The 27205-nt window shown below is 41.3% G+C and overlaps 1 protein-coding gene across 1 annotated transcript; it reads right to left on the bottom strand.

Annotated features, from left to right (window-relative positions):
- CTCFL (CCCTC-binding factor like) lies at nt 1–27163 on the bottom strand. The gene is made up of 8 exons (XM_087928668.1): nt 27000–27163; nt 23624–23757; nt 17897–18017; nt 16984–17133; nt 13824–13984; nt 7279–7461; nt 5063–5186; nt 1–903 (listed from the first exon to the last, which is right to left on the bottom strand). Exons 1-8 carry the CDS (start codon nt 27097–27099, stop codon nt 767–769), a joined length of 1110 nt encoding a protein of 369 aa, XP_087784794.1. The 5' UTR covers nt 27100–27163; the 3' UTR covers nt 1–766.
- Nucleotides 27164–27205: the final 42 nt, after the last annotated feature.

Genomic DNA, 27205 nt, shown 5'->3' with positions numbered 1-27205 from the left:
CAAACAGCTCTAATGTTCTCATAAAACACAGACGTAGCATCAGCTTTAACAATACTTTTCATGTCAAATAAGTAAATATTTAAATAAAATATTTAAATGAAAGGCTATTGCACCATTATCCTAAACAAATCAATAGCATAAACTAACCTCATTTGATCTGATCTCTGTGAGATACTCACATTTAAAAAGAACTAAGCAAGAATGTTTTTATACAAGACTTCGGCTTTAATATTTAACTAACTGTTGGGAGTACTTAATTAGAAAAATGGCTCCACAAAAATGAGGACAAGGTAGGTTCAGATTCAGTTCTTATGATGTCCCATGTCCATGTATTTGCATCTAAGTTTGGTTTGATTTGATTATGGTCACATATTGATAAAAATCAAGCTTTCCCTTCAGTTCAACGGGAACTTGTAATGCGACTCTACAATAACATCTAAACCTGACCTGGAGATGAATTCGCCATAAAAAGCAACGGGGGAACATCGCCAGGGAAGAATAAACTGGTATCAGATCTTAACTCCAACTCTGGTTAACTAAAACTCTACAGCTGGAAACAATGGAAAGAATTCCACATATTTAACTATGTAAAGATTCCCCTCTGTATACAGCACTATCAAAACAAGACCAAAAGACAAAACGGCAAGCAAAATTTAGCCCTTGAATAATCATATCAGAAAACATCACAGATTTCTATCTGCGTTTTTATGCTCTTCTAGAATTGAAGTCACTGCTTTGCAAGCAGAAAGAAGAAGGAACAGCAATGCTACTTGTCCATCAAATTGAAGATCATCTCACAAGTAATTCCTGCTTTACTGCCATTCAGAGCAGTTTCTTTCCTCTCCTGTGCTTTGTGAGAAACACTGTACGGGGTGCAGACTGGAGAGTCCACACAAACAGCTTCTTGAAGAGAAAAAATAGTCAAGGTGAATATGGACATTTGCTAAGAAGGTTCCACACTCATTTGTACTACTTAGGTGACCCTGATGACACAGATAAATCTCCAAGCGGCTTCAACAACTCTCTAAAAGAATGCAAATGACCAGCTATGTGCAAGGAGTGTAAATCCTTCCATTCCCCATTATCCAGTTGGAACTGAAGATGCCTCTTGGATGGGAAGCGAAACGTCTTCAAAGAAAAACAAGAAAAGCCACTTGCCTCCTGGGAAAAAGAGGGATTTTTCCCGGGAAGGACTCAAAATATGGATACAAATGCCAAATCCAGCCCAAACATCTGGCTGATTGTGCATCCAGTATCAGTAATAGAGCTTGAAATGAAGAAATGAAAAATCAGAAAGTCCAGTTGCCTCTTGAAAAAGCACCTTTGGGACAACCACGACCTGGATGAATCTCCATAGACAAGCCCCTTTCTATAAGCTCTTATTTTACGATCCTATAATCCCTCAAATTCAGGCGACTGGATGGAGATGAGCATTTACTGGCCGGATGCCCTTCCTGATGCCACGTGGAATTAGCAGCAGATATTTTCTCTTTGTGTCCTGATAGAGAAATATTCGTTACTGCTTAGAATTGAATTCTCAACCTTCCAACTGGGAGACGACTGTCTCCATCATTAGGCCATCACGCTGCTCAAAACAAACCCCTTTCTATGTCCTATGTTATTCAGGACCCCCCCCAAATTCTCCAACTACAAGTATTCCTTGAATTGTGACCAGTTGCTTTCAAACTTGAAGTTAAAATGGATCCCAAAAGCTACTTACAACCAGGGCCTGGCAGTTGTGCCCCTTACTCACAATCACATGACTATACTGGGAGTGCTCAGCAACAGGGCCACATTTATGGCTCTTCGAAGCAGCCATGTCACTGCGATTTATGATGTTTTTGCTGGAAACTGGCATTTTACTTCCACTTTCCAGCAAAATTTGGCCCACAGCCAAGAATGGGTTCACTTAATAACCATGGTGTTTCCTCTACAACTGTTGCCAAAAAAAAGGGGAGGTGTCAGTCACATGAAGTTCCACTTTACAACTGTCACAATGTATGTTATAATTTCCAAGCACAATTATGTATCCGTGGTAGTAAGTCAAAGACTTCCTGTATGTTTTTTGGGGGGACAGCTATAGATGAAAGGATGTGGCCAGGAGCCCAGAATGCATGGGAAAAAAACAATTAAAAATGTCAACATGATGATAAGGGTCTCTGCGCTCATTATGTAGGCAGACAGAATACTTTCACACATGACTTCTGAAACTGGAAATACTCTGCATGCTTCAAACTGATTAATGATTATCTTTTCCTTACCAACCTTGGCCCTAATTATACCAATAAAACTGTCATTGGGGAAGGTGGCAATGAATATTTCTGAATATTATGGGGAAGCAGAGAAGGCAAGTTCACCTGTCTCTGTAATGACTGAAAGGAAGATTAAAAAGGGTGTTTCTAATGGGTTGCAGCTTATTGTGTGCACAAGCAAAACTAATATGGGCTAAAACATGGTAATTTGGCCAGAAGAAAAGTTTAGAAATATGTCCATCATACACAACAACAATTGTTGATAAGAAAGACTAAGTCTGGATAATAGATATTGCAGTACCCAGAGACGCAGAAGAGAGAAAAAAACCGGAGAAGAACACAAAATTCAAAGACCTCAGAACAGAAGAACAACTGTGGCAAATCCCAAAACATCTGGAGCACCACTTGAGCATCATTGGCATTGACAAAATCACCATCAGTCAATTGAAAAAGGTGACTTTCCTTGGAACAGCTTACATCCTGTGGCAACATCTGTAACACTGTCAAGCAACTGTCTATGGAGGTTCTTAATCATCCAGGCCTTGGTTATCCCAAAGATACTTTTTCAAGAAGCAAGTGGACTTTTTTTTGTTTTTATTTATTTATTTTATTTATTTGTCAATTGTTTACAAGATAATAAGTAAAAGTGTATACATAATTATGAATACATGAAATGAGTACATATAAGAAAAAATAAAAGAAAAATAAAAGAAACAATAGGACAGGGACGGTAGGCACGTTGGTGCGCTTATGCACGCCCCCTACAGACCTCTTAGGAAAGGGATGAGGTCAATAGTAGACAGTCTAAGGTTAAAGTTTTTGGGGTTTGGGGAAGAAACTACAGAGTCGGGTAGAGTATTCCAGACATTGACCACTCTATTGCTGAAGTCGTATTTCCTGCAATCAAGTTTGGTGCGGTTAACCTTGAATTTGTATCTGTTGTGTGCTCTTGTGTTGTTATGGTTGAAGCTGAAGTATTCATTGACAGGTAGGACATTGCAATGTATGATTTTATATACCATGCTTAAATCAGACCGAAGACGGCGTAATTCAAGGTTTTCTAGTTCTAGAATTTCAAGTCTGGTGGCATAAGGTATTCTACAACGAGTAGAGGAGTGGAGAACTCTTGTGAAATATTTCTGGACTTTCTCAATTGTGCTAATATCAGATACGTAATGTGGGTTCCAGACTGATGAGCTGTATTCGAGTATTGGTCTAGCAAATGTTTTGTATGCTCTAGTTAGTAGTGTATACCAGAGAAAAAGCTACGTAAGATTAGGTTAACAACTCTTAATGCCTTTTTGGCTATGTAGTTGCAGTGGGCACTAGCACTTAGATCATTAGAGGTGAGTATTCCAAGGTCCTTTACAGAGCTTGGATCATCAACAAGATCTTGACTATTCAGCTTGTATTTTATTTTCGGATTTTTTTTGCCAATATGTAAGACAGAGCATTTATTTGTTGAGATTTGAAGTTGCCATTTGTTTGACCATTCTTTGAAGGTGTTTCGCTTCTCATCCAAGAAGCTTCTTCAGCTCTGATGGTGCAGCTCTGATGGTGCAGAATGGAAGGATTTATACTCCTTGCAGACAGCTGGTCATCTGCATTCTTTTAGAGAATCATTGAGGCCACATGGAGGTTTATCTGTGTCATCAGGGTCACCTGAGTGGTGCAAATGGGTGTGGTGCCTTCTTGGAACTGTTGAAAGGACTGTGCTGTACACAGGAGATAGATGATGTGGTCTCAACGACTCGCTAAAAGGGATGCAAATGACCAGCTGTCTGCAAGGAGTATAAATCCTTCCATTCCTCACCATCCAGTCAGAGCTGAAGAAGCTTCTTGGATGAGAAGCAAAACGTCTTCAAAGAAAAACAAGAAAGGCCACTTGCCTCCTGGGAAAAAGCGGGTTTTTTTCCTGGGAAGGACTCAAAATATGGATAAAAATGACAAATCCAGTCCAAACATCTGGCTGATTGTGTATCCAGTAACAGTAATAAAGCCAGTAACAGAGACCAAGAAACTGTAATTTTTAGTCCCCCTCTTAGGCATGAAAACTAGTTGGGTGACTTTGGGCTAATCACTCTCTTCCAGTCCAACCCACCTTGTAGGGTTGTTGTTGTAGAGAAAATGGGAGGAGGAAGGAGTATTAAGTATATCCACCACCTTGAGTTATTTATAAAGTAATAAAGGCAGGATAAAAATCTAATTTAAAAAAAAAACAGACCAAAATGGAAACTGTTTGTATTAAAAGGAAAGTAATTCTTTAAAATGGACAGCTGATCAACATGGGAAACCAAAATGCATACAGGAAGAGGTCAAAAGGTCCACCTGCAAATTACTTTAATTCCCAATGGAAGAGAGACTTTAATTTCTGCAATTCTCCATGTAGCATGGCCAATGTTGAGAATTCAAGTCTGTGGCTCTGGAGGACACCAGACTTGGTGATGGCTGCCCTAGGATTGGTGAAACCTGTATCCACCAGGGATGAGGTTTCTCAGGGCGGGGACAAGTGACGGTCTCAGCATACAGGAACATTATTTTAGTTAAAAGCTAGAGTGTCTTTTCTTCTTCTTCTTCACATTTATTTTAACATGCAGATGTATTGATGGCTTATCCATTATTGCAATTTTCAAAATGTGATTATATCTGTGCTGGAATTTACTTATTAGAAAAAGGTAAGCTAATCAGTGCCTTCTTTTTTTTTAATGTGCAGATTCTAAACCTGGTCAGGGGAAAAAAACACCCCTTCCTTGCTAAAAAAAAGAGCTCTTCTTTTTGCTGTGTTTCATTGTGATCATCTCATTTGTTACCTTTTTCTTTGGCTACAGGTTGACTACTCTCTTCTCTTTTCTTCCTCTTGCTTGCTTTGCAGGATGGAGAGCTTTCAGCAGCTCTTGTCTCTCTGCACTTTTCAGTGTGCTTGAGCATGTTATTCTATGCAGAAAGAAAAAAAAGAAAGAGAATTTATTCAACCAGTTAAAAGTATGAATGCACAGAGTTTTAGGAAAGGGAGAAATCTTTAAGTGCCATTTCTTAGCCAGCATAACCATGTCAGCAAAGCAGAATGGAATCAGAATCTCAGGGAGCAGGATAGGGTTGATACACAGGTGCTTATGACCAGCTGTTTAGCATTGAAAATTAAGACAGACCCACGAAAAGGTATTTATGACCTAATTTCGAAGTTATCGCCAATGTAGTGCCTTATAGTGTGGTGACCAAAACTAGATGCAGTCGTCAACTGAAAAGCATATAGCAAATGAACTTAGAAGCACATTCCACAAAGAGAAAAAGGGAATGTATTTTCATATGTGGTGGACGTGTCCCAAGTATGAAAGTACTGGCTCAAAATTCAAGCATGGTTAGAGGAGTTAACAAAACAAAAGATCAAGTTCAAACCAAAAATCTTTCTGCTAGGTATGTTAGCGCTGACATGGGATAAGAAACACCAACACCTAACATTACATATTATAACCACTGCAAGAATTTCTCTTGCTAAAAACTGGAAAGTGACCACGACACCCACAGATCTAGCAGTAATTAATAAGATACATCAATGCACAGAAATGATCAGACTAACTATGCTATTAAAAAACAGGGAAGAAGAATATTTTATGATATGGAACATATGGTACAAATGGTTAAAAAAAAGGAGTAAAGATGTTTTGAAAATGACTAAAGAAATTTCAAAGAAGAATATGATATAGGACATGTGTATATATGTAAAGTAATGTAAATAAATAAGTATTGTACTTTAACAGTAGTATAGTAAGGAACTAGTAAATACTAGTAAACCTACAGATATACCTATGGTAAATGAACTTAATTGTTATTAAAGGACATGTACACTGCTATGACATCTCTGTAAAATGTGAGAACTTGTTTATCTTTTTTAAATTTTTGAAACTTTGAATAAATAAATTTATTTTTAAAAAAGAAAAAAAAAGAAGCACATTCCAACCTTATCTTTAAAAAGATTGTAACTAAGCTACTGAAGCTTTAGCCCAGGAAGAACTTTAACTGGAGAACGTGATGGATGACACCTAGCCCATGTAGGCGCTTAATTGGAGAATCTGATTTATGGCACACCCAGAGGGGAGGGGGGAAGCAGGGTCACAGGTGACTGTAATTACGTATGCCAGAATCAACTTCATACAAGTCATGCCAGTATGTCGCTCCTAATGAATTCTTTGAAGTTCGGCTCAAGGCTCATGTTTTAATTAGGGCGATTGCTGGAATCTTGACAGCAGTATTCTAGGTGTGGTCTTACTAAGGCTTTATAGAGAGGCTCACGTGCTCTTGACGTTATAGTCATTAAAAACTAATTACATGTCTCAGAATTCCTACATAATACAGGTAGTCCTCAGTCGACCACAGTTAAGACCGAAATTCCTGTTGCTAAGTGAACAACTTAGTTTGTTAAGTGAACTTAGTTTGTTAAGTGAGTTTTGCCCCATTTTAAAACTTTCCTTGCTACAGTTGTTAAGTGAATCACTGCAGTTGGTAAATTAGTAACATGTTTATTAAGTGAACCCAGTTTATCTATTGACTTCGCTTGTCAGAATGTCGCAAAAGGGGTCACATAACCCCGAGACACTGCAACCGTAATAAATACGAGTCAGTTGCCAAACATCTGAGTTCTGGTCATGTGACCCTGGGGATGCTGCCATGTTCATAAGTGGGAAAAAGGATCGTAAGGCATCTTTTTTCAGCGATGTTGTGACTTTGAATGGTCACTAAATGAACTGTTGTAAGTCGAGGACTACCTGTACAGGGTTTCTGAAATTATATTTGGGTTCAGTCTATCATAATCGCAAAGAATTTATCACGAAGCAAAAGTTTTGAAAAAAAATATCCAGTGATCATTAACCAGCATGGGAATCAGAACTGAACACATGTAGATGGCAGCTTAAATCTGGGACTATAAAAATCTGTATTTGCGCGGAATTCGCTCAGTGCAAATATTGTTCTCCAGCTGTTGGTACATATGGTTGTAGACCCCTTCAAAAAGGCCAGCAAGTCACCTTACCCAACGTGAATAGCCCTTGCTGCATTTGGGACATGCATAGATCTTTGGCTCAAAGGTGGAGTCGTGGTGTCTCTTGAAGTGACTGGTTAAGAGCTGTTTCTGCTGGAAGCCCTTGTTGCAGGAGAGGCAAACAAAGGGCTTCTCACCGGTGTGTGTCTGCTTGTGCACAATCATGCAGCGTTCCTGGGAGAAAGAAGACGTCATCAAAACAAAGCCATGAGTTTTGCTAACAAGCTGCATAGATGCAGAATTATCCCTCAGATGCTAAACAGTGACATGATCGATCCCTACTGTTTACAACCATTTCCAAGGCCTCTCCACTGATTTTTTCAAAGCTGCCGGCCCAGTTATCTATGGAGATTCTCAGTCATCCACGTAACAGATAATGAAGATTCTCCACTCCTTAACTCGTAGCAGAATACCTTATGCCACCAGACTTGAAATTTTAGACCTAGACAACCTAGAACTATGCCGCCTTCGGTCCGATCTAAGTATAGTACATAAAATTATCTACTGCAATGTCCTTCCTGGCAATGAATACTTCAGCTTCAACCATAACAATACAAGAGCACACAATAGATACAAACTCAAGGTAAACCGCACCAAACTTGATTGCAGGAAATACGACTTTAGCAACAGAGTGGTCAATGTCTGGAATACTTTACCTGACTCTGTGGTTTCTTCCCCAAACCCCCAAAACCTTTAACCTTAGACTGTCTACTATTGACCTCACCCCTTTCCTAAGAGGTCTGTAGGGGGGCGTGCATAAGCGCACCAACGTGCCTACCGTCCCTGTCCTATTGTTTCTTTTTTGTTTGTATCCATTTCATGTATTCATAACCGTGCTTATACTTATACCTGTTAACTAATACTTGCTTGACAAATCAAATCAAATCAAATCAAATCAAATCAACTCAACTCAACTCAAATCAATCAATCAATCAATCAATCAAATAAATAAATAAATAAATAAATAAATAAATAAATGGTTGTCCCAAAGGTGCTTTTCAAAAGGCAACTGGACTTTTGTTTTTATTTTTTCTTTGAAGTTGTTTCACTTCTCATCTAAGAAGCTTCTTCAGTTCTGAAGTGTATTTCAGAACTAAGAAGCTTCTTGGATGAGAAGCAAAATGTCTTCAAGGAAAAAAAAACAAAAACACAACATTAAAACAGCATTCTGCACAAACAGAAAAATATCCACCATCCTAAGAAACCCCAAAGACAAAATCGAATTAGAAAACCAAGGAGTATACGAAATCCCCTGCACTGCCTGCCCCACCGCATACATTGGACAAACTAACAGAAGAATAAGTGCACGCATTGAAGAACATAAGAACTCAATCAAAAAAGAAGAAACGACCTCTTCCCTGGTCCAACACCTCAAAACCACAGGACATGAGATTGACTTTAAAAATACCAGAACCATTGCCAAAACCGAACACTTCAACAGCAGAATAATCAGAGAAGCCATAGAGATAGAAAAACGCCCACACAGCATGAACAAACGAGATGACACCTCCCGCCTTCCAGCCATTTGGAAACCCGCCCTCATGAACAGACGAGTACCTAACATGAAGAATGACACCAGACCCACACCCATGAGAGCCACACAAGATGCCACCACCACACTTCCATGTAGAAAACAGACTCACACCCACTCAGAAGATGAGACACGACCACGGACCAGAAGCCGCACTGCAGCTGCATCACTACCCACTTCAAACCCCTCCGAGCCATACATGAAGCAAACCGACACCCACTATGAAGATGCAGCACGACCACGAACTCGAAGCCAAACAGCAAGATCACAGCTCACCAACTCAAATCCCCCAGCAACTAAGACTAACCTGAGCACAACCAAGCCACCTGAAGAGAACACGCCTCCAGTCAATCAGAACACGACCAACCCCCCAACCAATCAGAACACAGCCAAAACCCCTACCAATGAGAACACACCCGCACCCAATCAGAACACAGCCAAGCCCCCACCCAATCAAGTCACACCCCCACTAGCAGTTAAAAGGAAGAAGCAGCTGCAATCTCACATCACTCAGAGAAGCACAGAGCTGAAGACAGAAGCCTGAAGATGATGAATGAGACTTTATCGAAACGTTGCTTAGATACTTCGAATCTTACGCGGGAGAAAACCCGAACAACCAAAGATCCACATACAAATACCCGCGAGAACCTCCGAATATATATATATATGTTGTGGCTCCGGGCTTGGATTCAGCTCCTGTGATTGATATGAGTTCAAGTGAAGAGATTACATCCGAACAATTTGAACCAGCCTGGCTTTCTGATTGGACTGATAACCAGGATGAGGAGGTGGACGTGACAAAGGACGACAGACCTGATGTATTAGAATTGTCAGGACCTTTGATCTCCTCTGGTTCTTTATCTGATCAACAGCCGGGAATGGCTGACAGGGAAGTTTTGAGAGAGTCTTCTAGTGGAGATGAGAACTTGGAAAATTTGTGGTTAAATATAAAAAATAGAAGACGGTTGAAAAGGCAAAATCAGCTGAAGCAAATGAGAAGAGCAAGTCAGTAAATTAGCACGTTGCCTTAATGGGTATAAAAGGACACAGCTGGGCTGGTGCATTTTCGCCAGGAACAAAATGTCTATTTGAGTGAGGACGTTACAGCAAAGAGCTCTGAGGTTGAGAATTTATTGCCAGGACTGGTTTGCCGGACAGAGTAAGACTTATGCTGTGGTTTCTGCCAGCCGTTATTTATTAAGACTTCTTCACGTTTGATTTAATTGTGAAGCGACTGCTTTCCGTTTTGTTCGTTTGAATTTCGAAGGGGAGTCATAACATATATATATATATATATATATATTTGTTTTCTGAGGTTATATATATATATATATATATATATACACATACATACAGATGGCACACTAGGATACACCATATACCAGAAGAAAACATGCACCAACCGTTACCTCAACACCCAAGTACTGACAGCTAACGGCTTCCACAAAAGCAAAATCACCAGCTTGATCCACAAAAACACACTGAGACATGACGGAAACCTAGAAGATGAACAGACCTATGGAACAGCTGTCCTGTCCTACATAAGAGATACTACAGACAAATTCAGTAAGATACTACACAGGCATCACATCAAGACAGAAAAATAGCAGCCATCCTTAGAAACCCCAACGATAAAATTGACCTGGAAAACCAAGGCATATACGAAGTCCCCTGTGCATCATGCCCTGCCACATACATTGTACAGACCAATAGAAGAATAAGTACCCGCCTGGATGAACACAAAAATGCAGCAAAAAAGCTGGAACACACTTCCTCACTAGTCCAACACATGAAAGCCACAGGTCATAGCATCAACTTCAATGGCACCAAAACCCTAGCCACTATAGAAAACCCCAGCCACAGAATCATCAGAGAAGCCATAGAGATTGAAAAAAGACCTGAAAGCATGAATAGAAGAGATGATTCCACCAGACTGCCAATTATTTGGAAGCCTGCACTCACAAACAAAAAAATCTCCACACCACTAGCCAGGCAAACACCTGGGCACAAACAGATTCCCCCTGATACCTCCAGCTCAAACACACCCCAACCAGGCACCGAGATGAAACCTAGCTTCCTAATAAATGATAGCCATCCATTTACTCGGAGCCAAGCCGCACTAAAAGCCTCCGATACAGGAACACAATGTTGCCAGCCAATCAAGACAAACCCTCCCCACAAAACAGACAGAAGATATTAGAAACACCAATCAAGCAGAACACAGCAAACTCCAAGACCAATAAATGCAGACCAAGACTCCCAACCAATCAGGATGAAGAAAAAACGATTCTGGCACAGCGTAGGCTAGCACCAAAATTAAAACTGAAACAGCTGTGAAAGTCTGACTCACAGACAAACACAATACAGAAGCCTGATGATGGCAGATGAGATTCTGCTGAAACGTAGCTACAACTTTAAAAGCACAACAATAATGATGTGGGAAAATACCCGAACAAAGATGAATACCATACATGTATGTTTATATATATATATATATATATATATATATATATATATATATATATATATATATATGGATCTTTGGTTGTTCGGGTTTTCTCCCACGTAAGATTCAAAGTATCTAGGCAACGTTTCGATGAAGTCTCATTCATCATCTTCAGGCTTCTGTCTCCGCTCTGTGCTTCTCAGAGTAATGTGAGATTGCAGCTGCTTCCTCCTTTTAACTGCCAGTGGGGGTGGGACTTGATTGGGTGGGGGCTTGGCTGTGTTCTGATTGGGTGGGGGTGTGTTCTCATTGGTAGGGGGTTTGGCTGTGTTCTGATTGGTTGGGGGATTAGCCGTGTTCTGATTGGTTGGAGGCGTGTTCTGTTCAGGTGGGGGCTTGGTTGTGCTCAGGTTAGTCTTAGTTGCTGGGGGATTTGAGCTGGTGAGTTGTGATCTTGCTGTTTGGCTTCTAGTACGTGGTCCTGCTGCATCTTCATAGTGGGTGTCGGTTTGCTTCATGTATGGCTCAGAGGGGTTTGAAGTGGGTAGTGATGCAGCTGCAGTGCAGCTTCTGGTCCATGGTCGTGTCTCATTTTCTGAATGGGTGGGAGTCTGTTTTCTATATGGAAGTGTGGTGGTGGCATCTTGTGTGGCTCTCATGGGTGTGGGTCTGGTGTCTTTCTTCATGTTAGGTACTCGTCTGTTCATGAGGGCGGGTTTCCAAATGGCTGGAAGGCGGGAGGTGTCATCTCGTTTGTTCATGCTGTGTGGGCGTTTTTCTATCTCTATGGCTTCTCTGATTATTCTGCTGTTGAAGTGTTCGGTTTTGGCGATAGTTCTGGTATTTTTAAAATCAATTTCATGTCCTGTGGCTTTGAGGTGTTGGACCAGGGAAGAGGTCGTTTCTTCTTTTTTGATTGAGTTCTTATGTTCTTCAATGCGTGCACTTATTCTTCTGTTAGTTTGTCCAATGTATGTGGTAGGGCAGGCAGTGCAGGGGATTTCGTATACTCCTTGGTTTTCTAATTCGATTTTGTCTTTGGGGTTTCTTAGGATGGTGGATATTTTTCTGTTTGTGCAGAATGCTGTTTTGATGTTGTGTTTTTGGAGGATCTTGCTAATTTTGTCTGTAGTGCCTTTTATATATGGGAGGAGGGCTTTGCCGTTTTCTTGTTCTCTGTCTTGGATTTTGGTTGGGGTTTCTTTTTGGATTAGGTGGGTAATCAAGTCCCACCCCCACTGGCAGTTAAAAGGAGGAAGCAGCTGCAATCTCACATTACTCTGAGAAGCACAGAGCCGGAGACAGAAGCCTGAAGATGATGAATGAGACTTCATCGAAACGTTGCCTAGATACTTTGAATCTTACGTGGGAGAAAACCCGAACAACCAAAGATCCACATACAAATACCCGCGAGAACCTCAGAAAACATATATATATATATATATATATATATATATATATATATATATATATATATATATATATGTATATGTATATATATATGTATATACGTATATATAATATTGTGCAATATTTATGCAATATCAGGGGTTTTCAATTCAATTGTATAGAATGTGAAGGATGTGTGCTTTTAACATTTATGTATAATGTACACTGAAGATGGCATTTAATTTCGTTGTATGAGGTGCAATGACAATAAAGTAAAATACAGTAAACTAAGCTAAACTAAACTAAATATGTGCATGTATAGACACAGACACAAACACACACCAGTAGTCCCCCCTTAGTGACCAAAATTGGGATTGGCACTTCTATTGCTAAGCTCTGCAAACACTAAGTAGAAAATTACATGATCGCAATTGGCTTACAACCTCACTTTCCCTTCTCTATAACTCTGCGTGTTAGAAGCCAGTTGCAAACCACTCAGATGATGATCGTGTGATTACAGGACCCTGCAATGGCTGTAAATGTGAGGCTTAATTGCAAAACTGTTGGGAGAAGGTTTACACCTTTGTTAACTTTGAATGGTCGCCAAACAAGGCAACTGATAAGTGAGGAGGTATCTGTACTGCAGATATTCTTAAAGGGTACAAGAGAGGGAGATTTGTGGCAGTCAAACCCTAGTCTTATTTTCTTCTCCCCACTGAAATGCCCATTGACATTAATCAGAATGGAAGCAGCATTTGTAAGAGATTCCTACTTCCATTGCAAAAATAAATGGTGCCGCACCTTATTCAATTCACGCTGTAGCTAAAGTTCAGGAATACATTTGGAACAAAATGAAGCTTAAACATAGCAAGAAATGCACACAGATAAGCAAATCGACTTCAAATATTTAAATCAGACTCAATCCAAAGATCAACAAATGCTTGAACAGAATCAAAGAGCCATGGTACCACAGTGGTTAGAATGCAGTATTGCAGGCTAATTCTGCCAACTACCAGCAGTTCGATTCTGACCAGCTCAAGGTTGACTCAGCCTACCTCACAGCGTTGTTGTTGTCAGAAAAAATTGGAGGAAGGAATGCTGAGCTCTGTCAAGAAAGGAAGTCTATAAATTTGACAAACAGCAACCAGAACTGGGCCATCTCATAAATACCTGTTTGCATGTGTAGCTGCACTGATCGCACTTGAATTTCTTTTCATTTCTATGTATCTTCTTGTGTTGTTGCAGAGCGTAACGCTCGTGGAAGGCACTATCGCAATAATTGCACTTGACCGGTATCTCAATGTAAGAATGCAGGTTTCGCAGGTGGATACCTGTAACAGGAGTGGTATGATTTTTACATTTCCCCCTCAAATACTTTGAGCCTTCATATGGATTTGCCTTAATAAGTCACAGTTGTTGAGTCCCAAGCAGGTGTATTGAACAGACAAAAAAAAAGACATTAAAACAAATTTTAAGCTCACATAAATCCCATGCAATGACTATTACATCCATAGAAAAAGAAAAGTCCTTGCAGCACAATAGTTAGAATGCAGTATTGCAGGCTGACTCTGCCCACTGCCAGAAGTTCAATCCTGATTGACTCAAGGTTGACTCAGTCTTCCATCCTTCCGAGGTTGGTAAAATGAGGACTCAGATTGTTGGGGGAAATATGCTGACTCTCTTAAGCACTATGCTCTGTTAAGTCCTTTTCACAACCATTCGTTTAGTGACCATTAGAATGAGGAAATCCAGAAAAAACTGAACATGCCCAAGCCTCCATGAAAAAGTAAAACAGCATAATATTTAAGCAACAATACAACCTGAATTGCACCTAAGGAGCTTGTGAATTGCAAATAAATTTAGTTAAAAGGGTAACATGAGACTGACTGAATGACTTCAAGGGAGACGCACCAACTGGACTTTGATTAGGATTCAGATTTAGAGACTTCACAAAAAGAAGGGAGGGAGGGAAGGAGGGAGGAAAGAAGGAAGGGAGGGAGAAAGAAATGAAAGAAGGAAAGAAAGGAAGGAAGGAAGGAATAAGGAATGAAGGAAGGGAGGGACGAAATAAAAAGGGAGAAAGGGAAGAAAGAAGAAAAGAAAGAATAAAGAGAGAAGGAAAGAAAGGAAGGAGGGAGGGAGATAGGAAAGAAGGGAGGAAAGAAGGAAGGGAGGGAGGAAGGAAAGAAGGAAGGAAGGGAGAGAGGTTTCTGATTAAGAAGAGCAATAATTTCTGGCCCCTTTTAAATATACAAAAAGTAAATGCAATGGATTGGTTTATGAAGCATATTCACTTCCTCCCAAGTAGCCAAAAGGTGGTGCTATTTCACTTTCTTACAAAATTCAGCCCTGAATTCAGTCTTAGGAAGAACTGGAGGGAAAAAATGATCTTTGCAAAAGCATCTTCCAAAGAACTCACATACATACCACTGAAAGAAATAGAGAAAACCCTAACAATTACACATTTAGTAATCTCCCTGGTACTCAGGATGATCCCCTGGCTGGGATTATAATGCCTTTGGTCAAGGTGGCTGGCAATTTGGTAAGCTATAATCTCAAAACACTGGACAGCATTAAATTGGAAAGGCTGTATTAACCCCCGGTTTCTTGCCATTAACTTTTTTATTCCTCAGCAGAGTCTCCCTTTTAAGATGCCATATTTTGGTTTGTTCACCTAACAATCAATCAATTTGTGTTCTAAAAATCTGGGCCTATGGCAGGGGCATGCACAAAGAATGGAAAAAAATGTCACAATGGTGGCTGAAAAGACGAGACTGAAGCTATGCCTGTTTTTACATATCTGTTGACACATATAAAAAGGGGGCAAGTTTTTGACTGCACAACTGCATTGCCATCTTGATTATATATATATATATATATTTCCCTCTATTGTGGATGTCCCTGCCCTATTGAGTGCTCATCATTCACACACATAGACTTCTTGAAGCCACTTCTGGATTCATAAAAGTCAACTAAGCAAATGTCCTGTAATTTTCATCTCCGGGATAAGGAGTTCTCAAGTGCCGGTTTTTAATTGCGTCGCATACATCAGTGGGGTTGATTACAAAATGAAGAAATAGCTGAAATGAACTTTGTTCACCTCAAACCCTGGAAATAAACCCATCGAAGATGGCATTGATGTGCTGAGTGTTTTGCTCTCTAATAGTTTTCAAAGCCACGCTGCCTTCTCCTATTTCATGCAGGTTAAAAAACTAGTTAAACCTTAGATTTTCCTAATGCTTTTTTTCCCCTCAGAGATATATCTTCTCTGCCTTGCAGTTTGATCTAAAGAATTTGTAAAATTAATAGATGGCTTCTTTTGATGGTCTCGCCTGCTTTTTCCCTGTTCAGTTTTAAAATGTATATTAATACTCAGGCTCACAACTTAAATCAAATGACATATCACCGATACAATGTCATCTTTTTGCATTGTACTTATATCCAAGGGTGAGATTCTACCAGTTCGGGTGAACTGGATATTAAAGTTATATCTGGTTTGCCAAACCGCTATTTCAACCGACCGGCTGTCCCTGCCCACCCCCTCCCAGGAATCTCAACACGGCCCATTTTAGATGGAGGTAAGTGCAGGGTCTGTGCAGAGGCTCTGGGTGGGGGAAAATGGGCCTTCCAGAAGTCCGGAAATGGGCCTGTTTCCGGCTTCTGGATGGGGCCTCCAAAGCCTGGGAGAGTCCGTTTTTGCCCTTCCAGAGGCCCGGGGAAGGCCTCCGGACCCTTGGGAGGATGAAAACGGCCTTCCCCTGAGCTCTGGAGGCCCACCGGAAGCTGGAAACAGAAAGTTCCAGTAGGCCACGCCCACCCAGCAACCGGGCAGAGAACCGGTTGCTGGGATTCTTGAATCCTACCCCTGCTTATATCCATGTGCAAGTATGCTAGGGAACACTTGCAATGGGCTAAGAGGGGCTGGAAAACATAATGAGAAGAATTCAGGCCAATCTAAAAAAAAATCAATGAAAATTAAAAAAAAAAAGAACATAGTGCCAAAGCATTGGTGACCTTCCTAATTAAAACAACAGGAACTGAGAACCTAAAAATCTCAGGAAAAAAATGAGTGTGAAAGTGTCAGGAGCATGCTAAGCCCAAATGATTGATATTGGACATAGAAACAATGTTCATTGGTCACATCTTTGAGGGAGAAATCAGGTTTTATTTACTGCAAAATGGCAAGAGCTTGCTTTGGAAATTAATGAACCAGAGCACAATACTTTGGGGATAGATTTATTAAGTGAAGCTGGATACTGACAGTGACCTTCATTCTTTATGTACGTTTACAGAAAGATTTTTTGGGGAAAGAAAACGTTATGAAACTTACTTAAATCACCTTTCCGGGCAACGGAGGTGGCACAGTGTGGACACTGGTATTTTGGTACATTTTCCCCATGTTTATGCAAAACATGGAACTTCAAAGTCCCAGCCTGTGTGAATCTGGCTTTGCAAATCACACATTCAAAGGGTTTTTCACCTAGAAGGAAACACATACTTGTAAGAACTGGTAAACTAGAGAGCAAAACATCACAGCTGAAAACGACAACATATTTTCCAGATCCTAATTTTTTGCATCCTCACCCTGAACGGATGCTGCATCCATGCCCCCATAACGCTGTGGGGCTTCTGTAGGATTTCTGCAGATTTCAACTTCTGTTACAGTAGAAAAGAAAGGCTCCAAACATGGATTCCTGAGCTATGGAACAGACGTTTTCTCACTGATGGGAATTCTTGCCCACCTGACCACCTAGATATCTTTTTAGGTTATCTCACTTCCTTGCCACCATTTCACTGAACTCCATTTAGGTTAGATTGGAATGGAATAGAATTAGAAGGGACCTTGGAGGTCTTCTAGTCCAGCCCCCTCTTCAAGCAGGAGACCCTATACCATTTCAGACAAGTGGCTGTCTAGTCTCTTCTCAAAAACTTCCAGTGATGGAGCGCCCACAACTTCTGAAGGCAAGCTGCTTCACTGGTTAATTGTCCTCACTCTCCTTAATTCCAGGTTGATTCTCTCTTGGATTCGTTTCCAAATAATTTTCTCTTGTTTTGTCTCCAAATCCACTGAATACCCGACTTGGCTATTCTGGAGTACCATCTGCTTCCAACTGTTCCGCCTTGCTTTTTTTGCTCACGTGCCTGTCTTTCTTCCTTTAGTGGCTCAGCATCTCATAGCCCCACAGGACCAGGCATTAGTGTTACTCTGCTTTAATGGCAGCCATTATAGTTTTAATACGTACCTGAGTGAGTTACCATATGTCTTTTCAATTTGTAAGTGTCCCTACTAGCATAGGAGCACACCGTACAACTGTAAGGACGCTCTCCTGTATGTGAGCGAATGTGGCGCTTCAATTTGCTGCCCTGCAATTTACAAAAGAAGATTCTGAATTACAAGTACATGGAGGATATTACTGAAACCATTCAGTTAAAAAAAAAAGTTGGCTTTTTAGAAACGCTGCTAAGTGCTTATCACTAGAACATGCCGTTGCATCTTCTAAAGCAGAGGTGTTAAACTCAAGGCTTGCAGACCGGATGTGACCCCCGGGTGCTTAGATCTGGCCCGCAGGCCCGCCCTGGAAACAGCGAAGGACCGGCCCGCAGTGCCTCTGCCAGCGGAAACAGAGCTCGGTGGGGCTGCGTGTTGCCCTTGCAAGCTCCATTTTTGGCCACGACAGCTTCCTGCAGTCCTCTGTCAGCAAAAACAGAGCTCGGAAGAGGGTATTTTCTCTGGCAGAAGTTTGCAGAAGGCTGTCATGGCTGAAAATGGAGCTTGGGAGCCTGTTCTTGCTGGCAAACCACTTGGGCCATAGGTGCTTTCAACACGAGTGACCATGCCTACCCTGGCCATGTTGGTCAAGCTGGCCACTCCCATCCTGGCCAGGCCAACCCCAGTCCCCCGAGGTCAAACACAACTCTGATGCGGCCCTCAATGAAATTTGACACCCCTGTTTAAGGGCCATATTGGCTGAGGAGTTCTGGGAGTTGAATTACACACACATCTTAACTTGCCAAGCTTGAGAAAGACTGAATTTGGTGTCACTGCACCCATTGAACAACTATGATTAGCCTCTACATCATTCTCTTTTACAATAGTTCTGCAGCATTCTGAGCCTATCAGTAATCTGGTGTTTGTGAAAGCATATATAGTGCAACAGTTGTTTTCCATTAGTCCATCTTCTGGAGGCAGCAATTGCAAAACCGACCCAATTGCAAAATCGAAACTTTCCCAGCTCCATTTTTGCTGGCAGAGGGCTGCAGGAGGCCGTCATGGCTGAAAACAGAGTGTCAGCTTTGGAAACTTTCAGATTCAGAATTTAACAGATAATCAGAGTTGGAAGGGACCTTATAGGTCATCTAGTCCAATCCCCCACCCAAGCGGGAGACCGTAAACCATTTCTGACAAATGACAGTCCAATCTCTTCTTAAAAGTCTCAAGTAATGATGCTCCCACAACTTCCGAGGGCAAGCTGTTCCATTGGTTGATTGTTCTCAACCAATGAGTTTGATTTCCCAGATGTGCCAGTTTACTACTCTAATAAAAGGAAACTTTGAGAAGGTCTGTCTCGGAGTTATTGACTGGAGTTGAGCTTTTCTGGAACACTGACACAGAGCTTCGATGAGTGATGCCCACGTTGGCCACACCCCCGGCCCAAGGTCAAACACAACCCAGATGCGACCCTCAATGAAAAAGAGTTGTGACATTCCTGTTCTAAAGCAAGGGTCTCCAAACATGGCAACTTTTCAATACTTGTGGACTTCAACTCCCAGAATTCAGGGAGTTAAAGGAGCCATTCACGTCTCTCCCTTATCATCTCCTCCCTGCGTGCCCTAGGATGGGGATGGGCCTGGGGTCTTCCTCTGACTGCCCAGCCGGCCTCTGCCCTTCTCCAGCCTCCTCCACAACCTCCGGAGCCACACTTCCATTCCCTGACGGCTGTTCCTCCTCTCCCTCGGAGTCAGTCTCCAACAGGGGCATGACAGCTTGACTGTGCATAAAAACCCCTATAAACTATGGCTAATTATCCAAATTGCATAGCAAAGCTGAGCAATTGGCAATTTTGTGAGTATATGCAGCAATGAGAGACAACAGATATACACAGATCTTCACATCCTTTTATATTACTCCCCTTTTATTTAACATTGCTTTTCCAAGTGTATATCTTGTCTCCAAAAATGAAAAAAAAGAAAGAAAATATTGTTTAAAGAATTCTGCAATCTGCTCTCCCTTGACTGACATCTCATTAAGTTTATAAAAAAAATAAATCAATGCTAAGGGCTCCCACTTCATCCGTGGAACATTCACAAGAATATTTTAAGGCTGATTAGAAACAAACTACTGTTTTCAAGAAGAGTTGAAAGGGGTTTAAGCTTCTTGTCTTTCTTTCATCCCGCAAGGCAAACAGATTTCTGAACACGATACAAAATCTATTTACCAGAAGCAGGAATGAAATGCAGGTATTACGACAAGCTTCAAAGGCTCTTCTCAAATCTCCCAGCCGTCTGAAATATGGAGGATGACCTCAAACAGGGATTCCTTGCAACCATCGTGGTTTTCATTCCACATTAGATTAAACCCCGCATTTGCTTACTACTTCTAGAATGTATTTTGCTGGGATTTTGTTGTCCTTGCTTTAAAAAGCGTCTTGCAGAGGCTTGTTTTCCTCCATGTAAGGTGTATTTGTTGTAAAGAATTAGCACCACTGTTTAAGAAAAGGACAATTTTTTTAGCAAGTCTGAAAGGGATAAAGGTGAAAAGTCTGTAAACCAAGTCCTACAGGGAACAGTTAAAGATCTGAATATATGTAATCCATAGAAAAGACTATATGTAACCTATAGAAAAGATTCAAATACTTTGGCTACCTCATGAGAAGGAAGGACTCACCGGAGAAGAGTCTAATGCTGGAAATGATTGAGGGCAATAGAAGAAGAAGGGGACGACAGAGAATGAGGTGGATGGATGGAGTCACTGAAGCAGTAGGCGTGAGTTTAAATGGACTCCAGAAGATGGTAGAAGACAGGAAGGGCTGGAGGAATGTTGTCCATGGGGTCGCAATGGTCGGACATGACTTCACAACTAACAACAACAACATAGTCAATTGTAAGTAGCTGTTTAGCAACCACAACTTGGTTATTAAACAAGGGGTCACTAAGTGAACAGCAACTGCTCTTATGATCTTGCTTCACGTTTCTTTTGCTTTACAGACTTGCAAAGATTTTAAATGGAAAGGATTGGTAGGAAAGTTATTTCTTCATTATTAAATGTCTAACAGTTGCTAAATGAAGGGTACCTGTAACGGAAGATGTAACAGCAGTCTTTAAGCAAATAAAATCTAACACTAAGTGAAAACTAAGATGGCTGTAGACCAGTGGCCCCCAACCTTTTTTGTGCCACGGCCCGGCATCACAAAATGATCCGCGGCCCGGTACTGGCATCAGCACGCATGACAAGGCAAGGTGAGCCGAGCAACCGGACAGCCAGCCGTCCCCCGCTTCTCCCCGCCACCTTCAACTCCTCCTTTGTACCTTTGTCAATGGGCTTCGCTTCAGGACGGTCGCTCGGCTCGCCTTGCCTTGGGTGCTGAAAGAATCCTTGCACCTTAGTTCAAAGCCCACCCCCCCTTCGATGAAACTAAGGCACGAGGATTCCTTCAGGACCCAAACGCCGCTTTCCAACCGGAAAAGCTCACCCAGAAGCTCTTTCTCATCAAACAAGATGGCGGCACCCAGCAAACCGGCGGCCCGGTAGGAAATGTTCCACGGACCGGTACCGGTCCGCGGCCCGGTGGTTGGGGACCCCTGCTGTAGACAATTCCTGTTTGAGGTCACCTTCCAAATTTCAGGTGACTTTGAGAAGAGCCTTTGAGGTGTATCTTAGTACCATTTCCCCGAAGGGAAGATATTCAGGCTAGATATCAGGAGAAACTTTCTAACTAAGCAACTTGTCAGCCAGTGGAAAAGGGTCTCACAACAAATGGCTAGTTCTCTATAACTTAGGGTCTTCAATCAGAGGCTGGATCGGATCTGGCCATTTTACAACCCCCACCCCCACCCCCCAGGTCACATCCAGCCCTTTGTCTGACCCTGTCCAGCCAACGTGAGGTCAATCGGAAATTAGAAAAATAAAAATAAGTGTATGACATGCTCACAATTATAATTGCATTGCTTTTACTTTGGAGGTGATTGCTGTTTTTTTGTTTTTTCAATTTATGTATATGCATGCATGCCTTCTTGGGAAAATTAATTGGACTAGATCAGGGGTATCAAACTCAAGGCCCGGGGCTGGATCCTGCCCAAGGGGTGCTTAGATGTGGCCCACGGGGCTGCCCTGGAAACAGTGAAGGACCAGCCCCTGGTGCCTCTGCCAGCGAAAGTGGAGCTTAAGAGGGCCATGGGCAGCCCTCAAGAACTCAAGTTTTCGCTGGCAGACAGTTGCAGGAGGCCGTTGCAGCTGAAAATGTAGCTCGCGACCCCGTTTTTGCTGGGAGAATGCTTGGGCCCCCACAGGCGCTCTTGGCATGACTGACGTCAAGCTGGCCACGCCCACCCTGGCCACACCCACTCCACTCCCCCCCTCCCCAAGGTCAATGAAATCTAATTTGACACCCCTGGACTAGATAGTCATCTGACAGAGATGCTTCAGTACAGCCATTCCCAACCTTTCTGGCTTGGGGATCAGTGGCGGTGGGGGGGTGGGAGGAAGAAGAAGGAATGGTTCTTTGAGAGTGGTGGGCAAGCATGCACAGTCAGTTACATTTGCATGAGCAGCAGGCGCACATGCCGCTCACATAAACTGAGCTGCGCACTTGTGTGGCCCAATTTAAAATGGCTGCAGCCTGCTACCATGCTTTGGCCCAAGGATTGGGGACCTGTGCTTTAGTAAATCTTACACTCAAGTTTGTTTAAGGAACTTAAAAACATAGAAAAATATAGTTGGAGGGGACCTTGAAGGTCTTCTAGCCCAATCCCATTTAAGCAGGAGAGCCTACAGGATTATAGACAAATGGCTGTCCAACCTCTTCTTAAAACCTCCAGTGATGGAGCACCCACAACCTTTGGAGAAAAGCCATTTCACTGATTGTTCTCAGTGTCAGAAAGTTTCTTAATTCTAGGTTGGATCTCAATCACACTTGCAGTATCATGCTAGCCTAAAGGTCCTGTGATGACCCAAAGTGTACCACAAACGTAACAAAATCCAAAACGTAAATAAACGTCCTTTAATGCCTCCAACTTGGCCCCACTGTTCAATAATACTCAGTTGGAGATAAAACATACTCAAAAATAGTCTTCAAAAGAAAATTTAATGAGCAGATAGAGGTGAAATAAAAAAAACCAAACAAACTACAATGATGAAATTTCCACAATGGAACAGAAGTATTTACCAAATTCAAGGAGATAACAGGGCACAGTCTGTTGGAAGGACGCCAACCAAGGTAACTTCAGCCCCAAATAAAACATGCTTTGTTTCCAGCGTTTGCCAGTACGCAAGTCCAAACTCTTATGCAGTGGTCACACTTGCAACACATAAAGAGGATCAAGGCCCTCTCCTCGCAAGTAGACCACATCTCTCCCTATCCTCTCCTCCCTGCATGCCCTAGGATGGTTAGGGGATAGGCCTGGGCTGACTGCTCAGCCGGCCTCTGCCCTTCCCCAGCCTCCTTCACAACCTCTGGAGTCACACTTCCACTCCCTGTCGGCTGTTCCTCCTCTCCCTCAGAGTCAGTCTCCACCAGGGGCATGACAGGTCCCACCCACCCACCCCTACTAACTGCAATGTGCGTTGTTAAATGTGCATTTATGAGGAAGGAATTTCGCTTCCTTTTACTTCTAAATTCCCTACCAACTATGCTTCTAACTGAAAATGTACACACCATGAATGGCAGGGCCTCTTTCAAAGGAAACCTCATCTTTCTCTACTCAGTCAAGGGAGAACTTTGCAAAACGATTCTGCAGAGAACAATCCGTCTTACCTCTACGCTGCAATAGTTACAGATGGAGCATTTAAAGGGCTTCTCCAGAGTATGTTTATATCGCTTGTGGCGGGAAAGTTCCCCCACTGTCACAAAGGCCATATCACATTCATTACACTTGTGTGGCTTGGTCCCTGCAAAATAGAAGCAGAATTTCAAAATGTATTCAACTGAAACATTTAAATCCAAGTCTACCTGGAATACTGAGGAATTTGTTGTGATAGCAGGCTGTTAGTTTTACATCTACCTAGGCACGGAATCCAGTAAGGTGGAAAATGACTCATCAAACACTTCAAATCAACCTAGAAATGCTGATAATTTTGTGCATAGGATTAGCATCTTTAAAAAGAAAAGTTAAAATAGCAGGTGGTAGAGATGAGGTAAAGCAACATCAGGTGTGCAGGAGATACTTAGTCCTGATTTTGTTATAGTGGGGAAAATAGAAGGAAGAAGGAAGATTAGACTTGTGTTTCTGCCTTGAGTTATTTTTAAAAATAGTAAAGGCAGGATAAAATTGCAATAAATAGAATACATTAACTTGAAAAACATTAATGTATTGGTTGTGATTTACTTATTGAATGTGACTTGTTTTGAAGTGTGAGGATGCATTTGTGCTTGGCAACCAAAAGAACATAAAGGGAAAAACAGCTAGACTGAATGAAAAACGACAACAAAGTAGTCTATTAAGTATGTCTGGGAAGGAATCTGATAGAATTTGATTCAAAGGGAATGAGAGGGTACAGTGAATAACACTGTGAAGAAATTTGGTAAATAAATAATAAACAAAGGTAAACAACAGTGTAGAAATTTGATAAATAATAGATAAAGGCAAATAAATAAAAGTCTAGAAATTTGATAAATAAATAAATGTAAATAAAATCTGAAATAACACTATGGCTTTATGCCAGACAGATTATGCACACCGGATTTTTGCTCTTCAACAGATAACAGAAATTTATGAATATGAGGAGAAAAGGTTATGGTCTGCCTGTTGATTTAGAGAAAGCACATTATCTCATAAATAAGCTTGAATTACGGAATGTTTTGAGAGTTGCAAGTTGGTTACAACTGAAGTGATGAAAGTAAAGCAGATATAACAAAGAGTGGAATGCTAAGTAAATTGAGCAAGGATTAATAGTAAGGTGTGTGATAAATCCTTCCTTGTTTATTGTACTTAACAGTAAATGTATACAGCATTTATTTATTTAAGAAAATTTATATAGCCGCCCAACTCTTTCAGTGACTCCTGGGGTTTACAAAGATAAGAATTCTTGTGGTGAGATTGTTTGGGGGCGTGAACCTGCACTTTAATATGCAAATTGTGTCATGTTGGCTGGGAACCTGAATGAATTGCAATGATTCATGGATATGAATATGGATCAAAAATTCACATTTCAAGGCTCAAGGTAGAGTAATATTTTAATTTAGCAGACATATGTGTTATATCAGTGTTTCTCAAGCTTGGGATCTTTCAGATGTATGGACTGCAACTCCAGAATTCCACAGCCAGCTATACTAGGGAGAATTTTACTTAACTTTTACTTCTAAATTCCCTACCAAATATGATTCTAACTAAAAATGCCAAATGCCAAAATGCCCAAAAAAATTAGTTTACTTTATTGTCATTGCACCTCATACAATGAAATTAAATGACATCTTCAGTGTACATTACACATAAAAAATAAAACAAAAACATACATCCTTCACATTCTATACAACTGAATTGAAAACCCCTGATATTGCATTAATATACTCAGTCAAGGGACAAAATGATTCTTCAGAGAACAATGCTTCTTACCTCTACAGTGCAGTAGCTACGGATGGTGCATTTAAAGGGCTTCTCCATGTAATCCTTGACTTACAGTTTGTTAAGTGAATTTTGCCTCATTTTATGACCTTTCTTGTATGAGACAGTTACCAGGCACCTGAATTTTGTCCATGTGACCATGAGAATGCTGTAATGGTTTTAAGTGTGAAAAATGGACATAAGTGACTTTCTTCAGTGCTGTTGTAACTTTGAACTGTCACTAAATGAACTTTTGTAGGTCAAGGACTAGAATGAAATGCAAGTCTGCAATGGCAATAAAATATGGTGAGGCTTACTCAATGGTGTTGATATGAAATAGATTTAGGTGTATTTCCTTTCCTTTTATATTCTTCCTCTACTTTTTTTTTTTTGCTTAACACTTCTTAACTCTTTTTTGTTTTCTGCACTTTGCATTATGCTACTTATCCTGAAAAGGAATGAGAGTACATGGGTATGTACATATATAAATAGTTTTTAAATGAAACTACATGCTCACTCTGCCTAATGGTAGGGTTCTGAAACGGGCAAACATACTAGTGCTCCAATCTCTGCACAAAGATGAAGAAGCGAATTCTTGGCATATCTCAAAGTAGCAAACCCTAAGAAAGTTGGTGGAGAATTTTTTCTGGATGAACGAGTTCTTTAGAGACCATAATTTTAGTCTCAGCTAATCAAGGCTAATCCCTAGCACTGCGTAATGGAGTGAGCTCCCGTTACTTGTCCCAGTTGCTGCCAACCTAGAAGTTTGAAAGCATGTAAAAATGCAAATAGAAAAATAGGGACCACTTTGGTAGGAGGTAAGTGTTCCATGCGCCTTTGGCGTTTAGTCATGCCGGCCACATGACCACAGAGACGTCTTTGGACAGTGCTGGCTGTTCGACTTTCTAACAGAGATGAGTACTGCCCCCTAAAGCCAGAAACGACTAGCACGTATGTGCGAGGGGACCCTTTACCTTTACTAATCAAGGCAGGCAAAATTTGTTGCTTTCTATACTCACCAATTGGTTAAAAAAAAAAAACCAGTCCTTGCAAAATATTCCCAAACAGAAAACTAAGAGATGACTATTTTATGTGAGAGGGATTGTCAGGGTTCTGACAAAGGCCCTAATTAAATCATGAGTTTCAAGCCAAGCTTCAAAAGAAACCCAGTTATTTATTAGGAGCTTCATGCCAGTACGGACCAGTCAGAGCCAACTCTGACCTCAGTTAATTTGTGCTTTGGCTCTGATCCTGCTTCCCCCTCCCCCCAATATGTGTTATCAGTCACATTCCCTAACGAAGCAATTTTGTGGGTTGTAAAAGTCCCTCCCTCTGGCCACTGTGGGTTCCCATGGAGATGACCTTGGCATTATCAGTTGGAATGTGCCTTGTTTTGACTGAGATATCAGCTCCTTGATGCAGCAGCGAAGTTCGCTCTCCCATCCCGCTTGGCCATGGCAACTCGAGAGCAGTTCAGGGATGCTTTGCAAGTTGACAGTGATATTTCTAAGATTGGTCATAAAAATAATTGAACAAACTGTAAAGACATCTTCTAGCGAGAGGTTCAATTTACCCAGAAGGCAGACATACCTGTATGAGTGTTCAGGTGGTTACGCAGCAGAGAAAGCGTACGGAAAGCTTTCAGACAGATGTGGCACTGGTGTGGCTTATCGTGGGAATGTTTCTTCATGTGGCGTTTAAGGCCAGACAGACTGGATGTGGTGAACAGACAGAGATTGCAGTGTTGCTGAATGCTTCCTGAAAGAAAGTTGCTGCCTAGGTTAAATAACTCATCA

This window comes from Pseudonaja textilis, chromosome 3 (genome assembly GCF_049901715.1).
Source record: "Pseudonaja textilis isolate UNSWEBS1 chromosome 3, rPseTex1.2, whole genome shotgun sequence".
Taxonomy (NCBI): Eukaryota; Metazoa; Chordata; class Lepidosauria; order Squamata; family Elapidae; genus Pseudonaja; species Pseudonaja textilis.
Note: the sequence above shows the minus strand (reverse complement) of the source record. Positions and strands in the feature narration are given on the sequence as shown.

Bases quoted from the DNA above. Each gene is read 5' to 3' on its own strand.
- CTCFL (XM_087928668.1), bottom strand. From the start codon at position 27,099: ATGAAGAAACATTCCCACGATAAGCCACACCAGTGCCACATCTGTCTG. The intron at 17,134-17,896 runs GTACGTATTAAA...GTTTCCTTCTAG, and splicing joins ACATATGGTAACTCACTCAG to GTGAAAAACCCTTTGAATGT. The intron at 7,462-13,823 runs GTATTTATGAGA...TCTTTCTCCCAG, and splicing joins GCAGCTACACATGCAAACAG to GAACGCTGCATGATTGTGCA.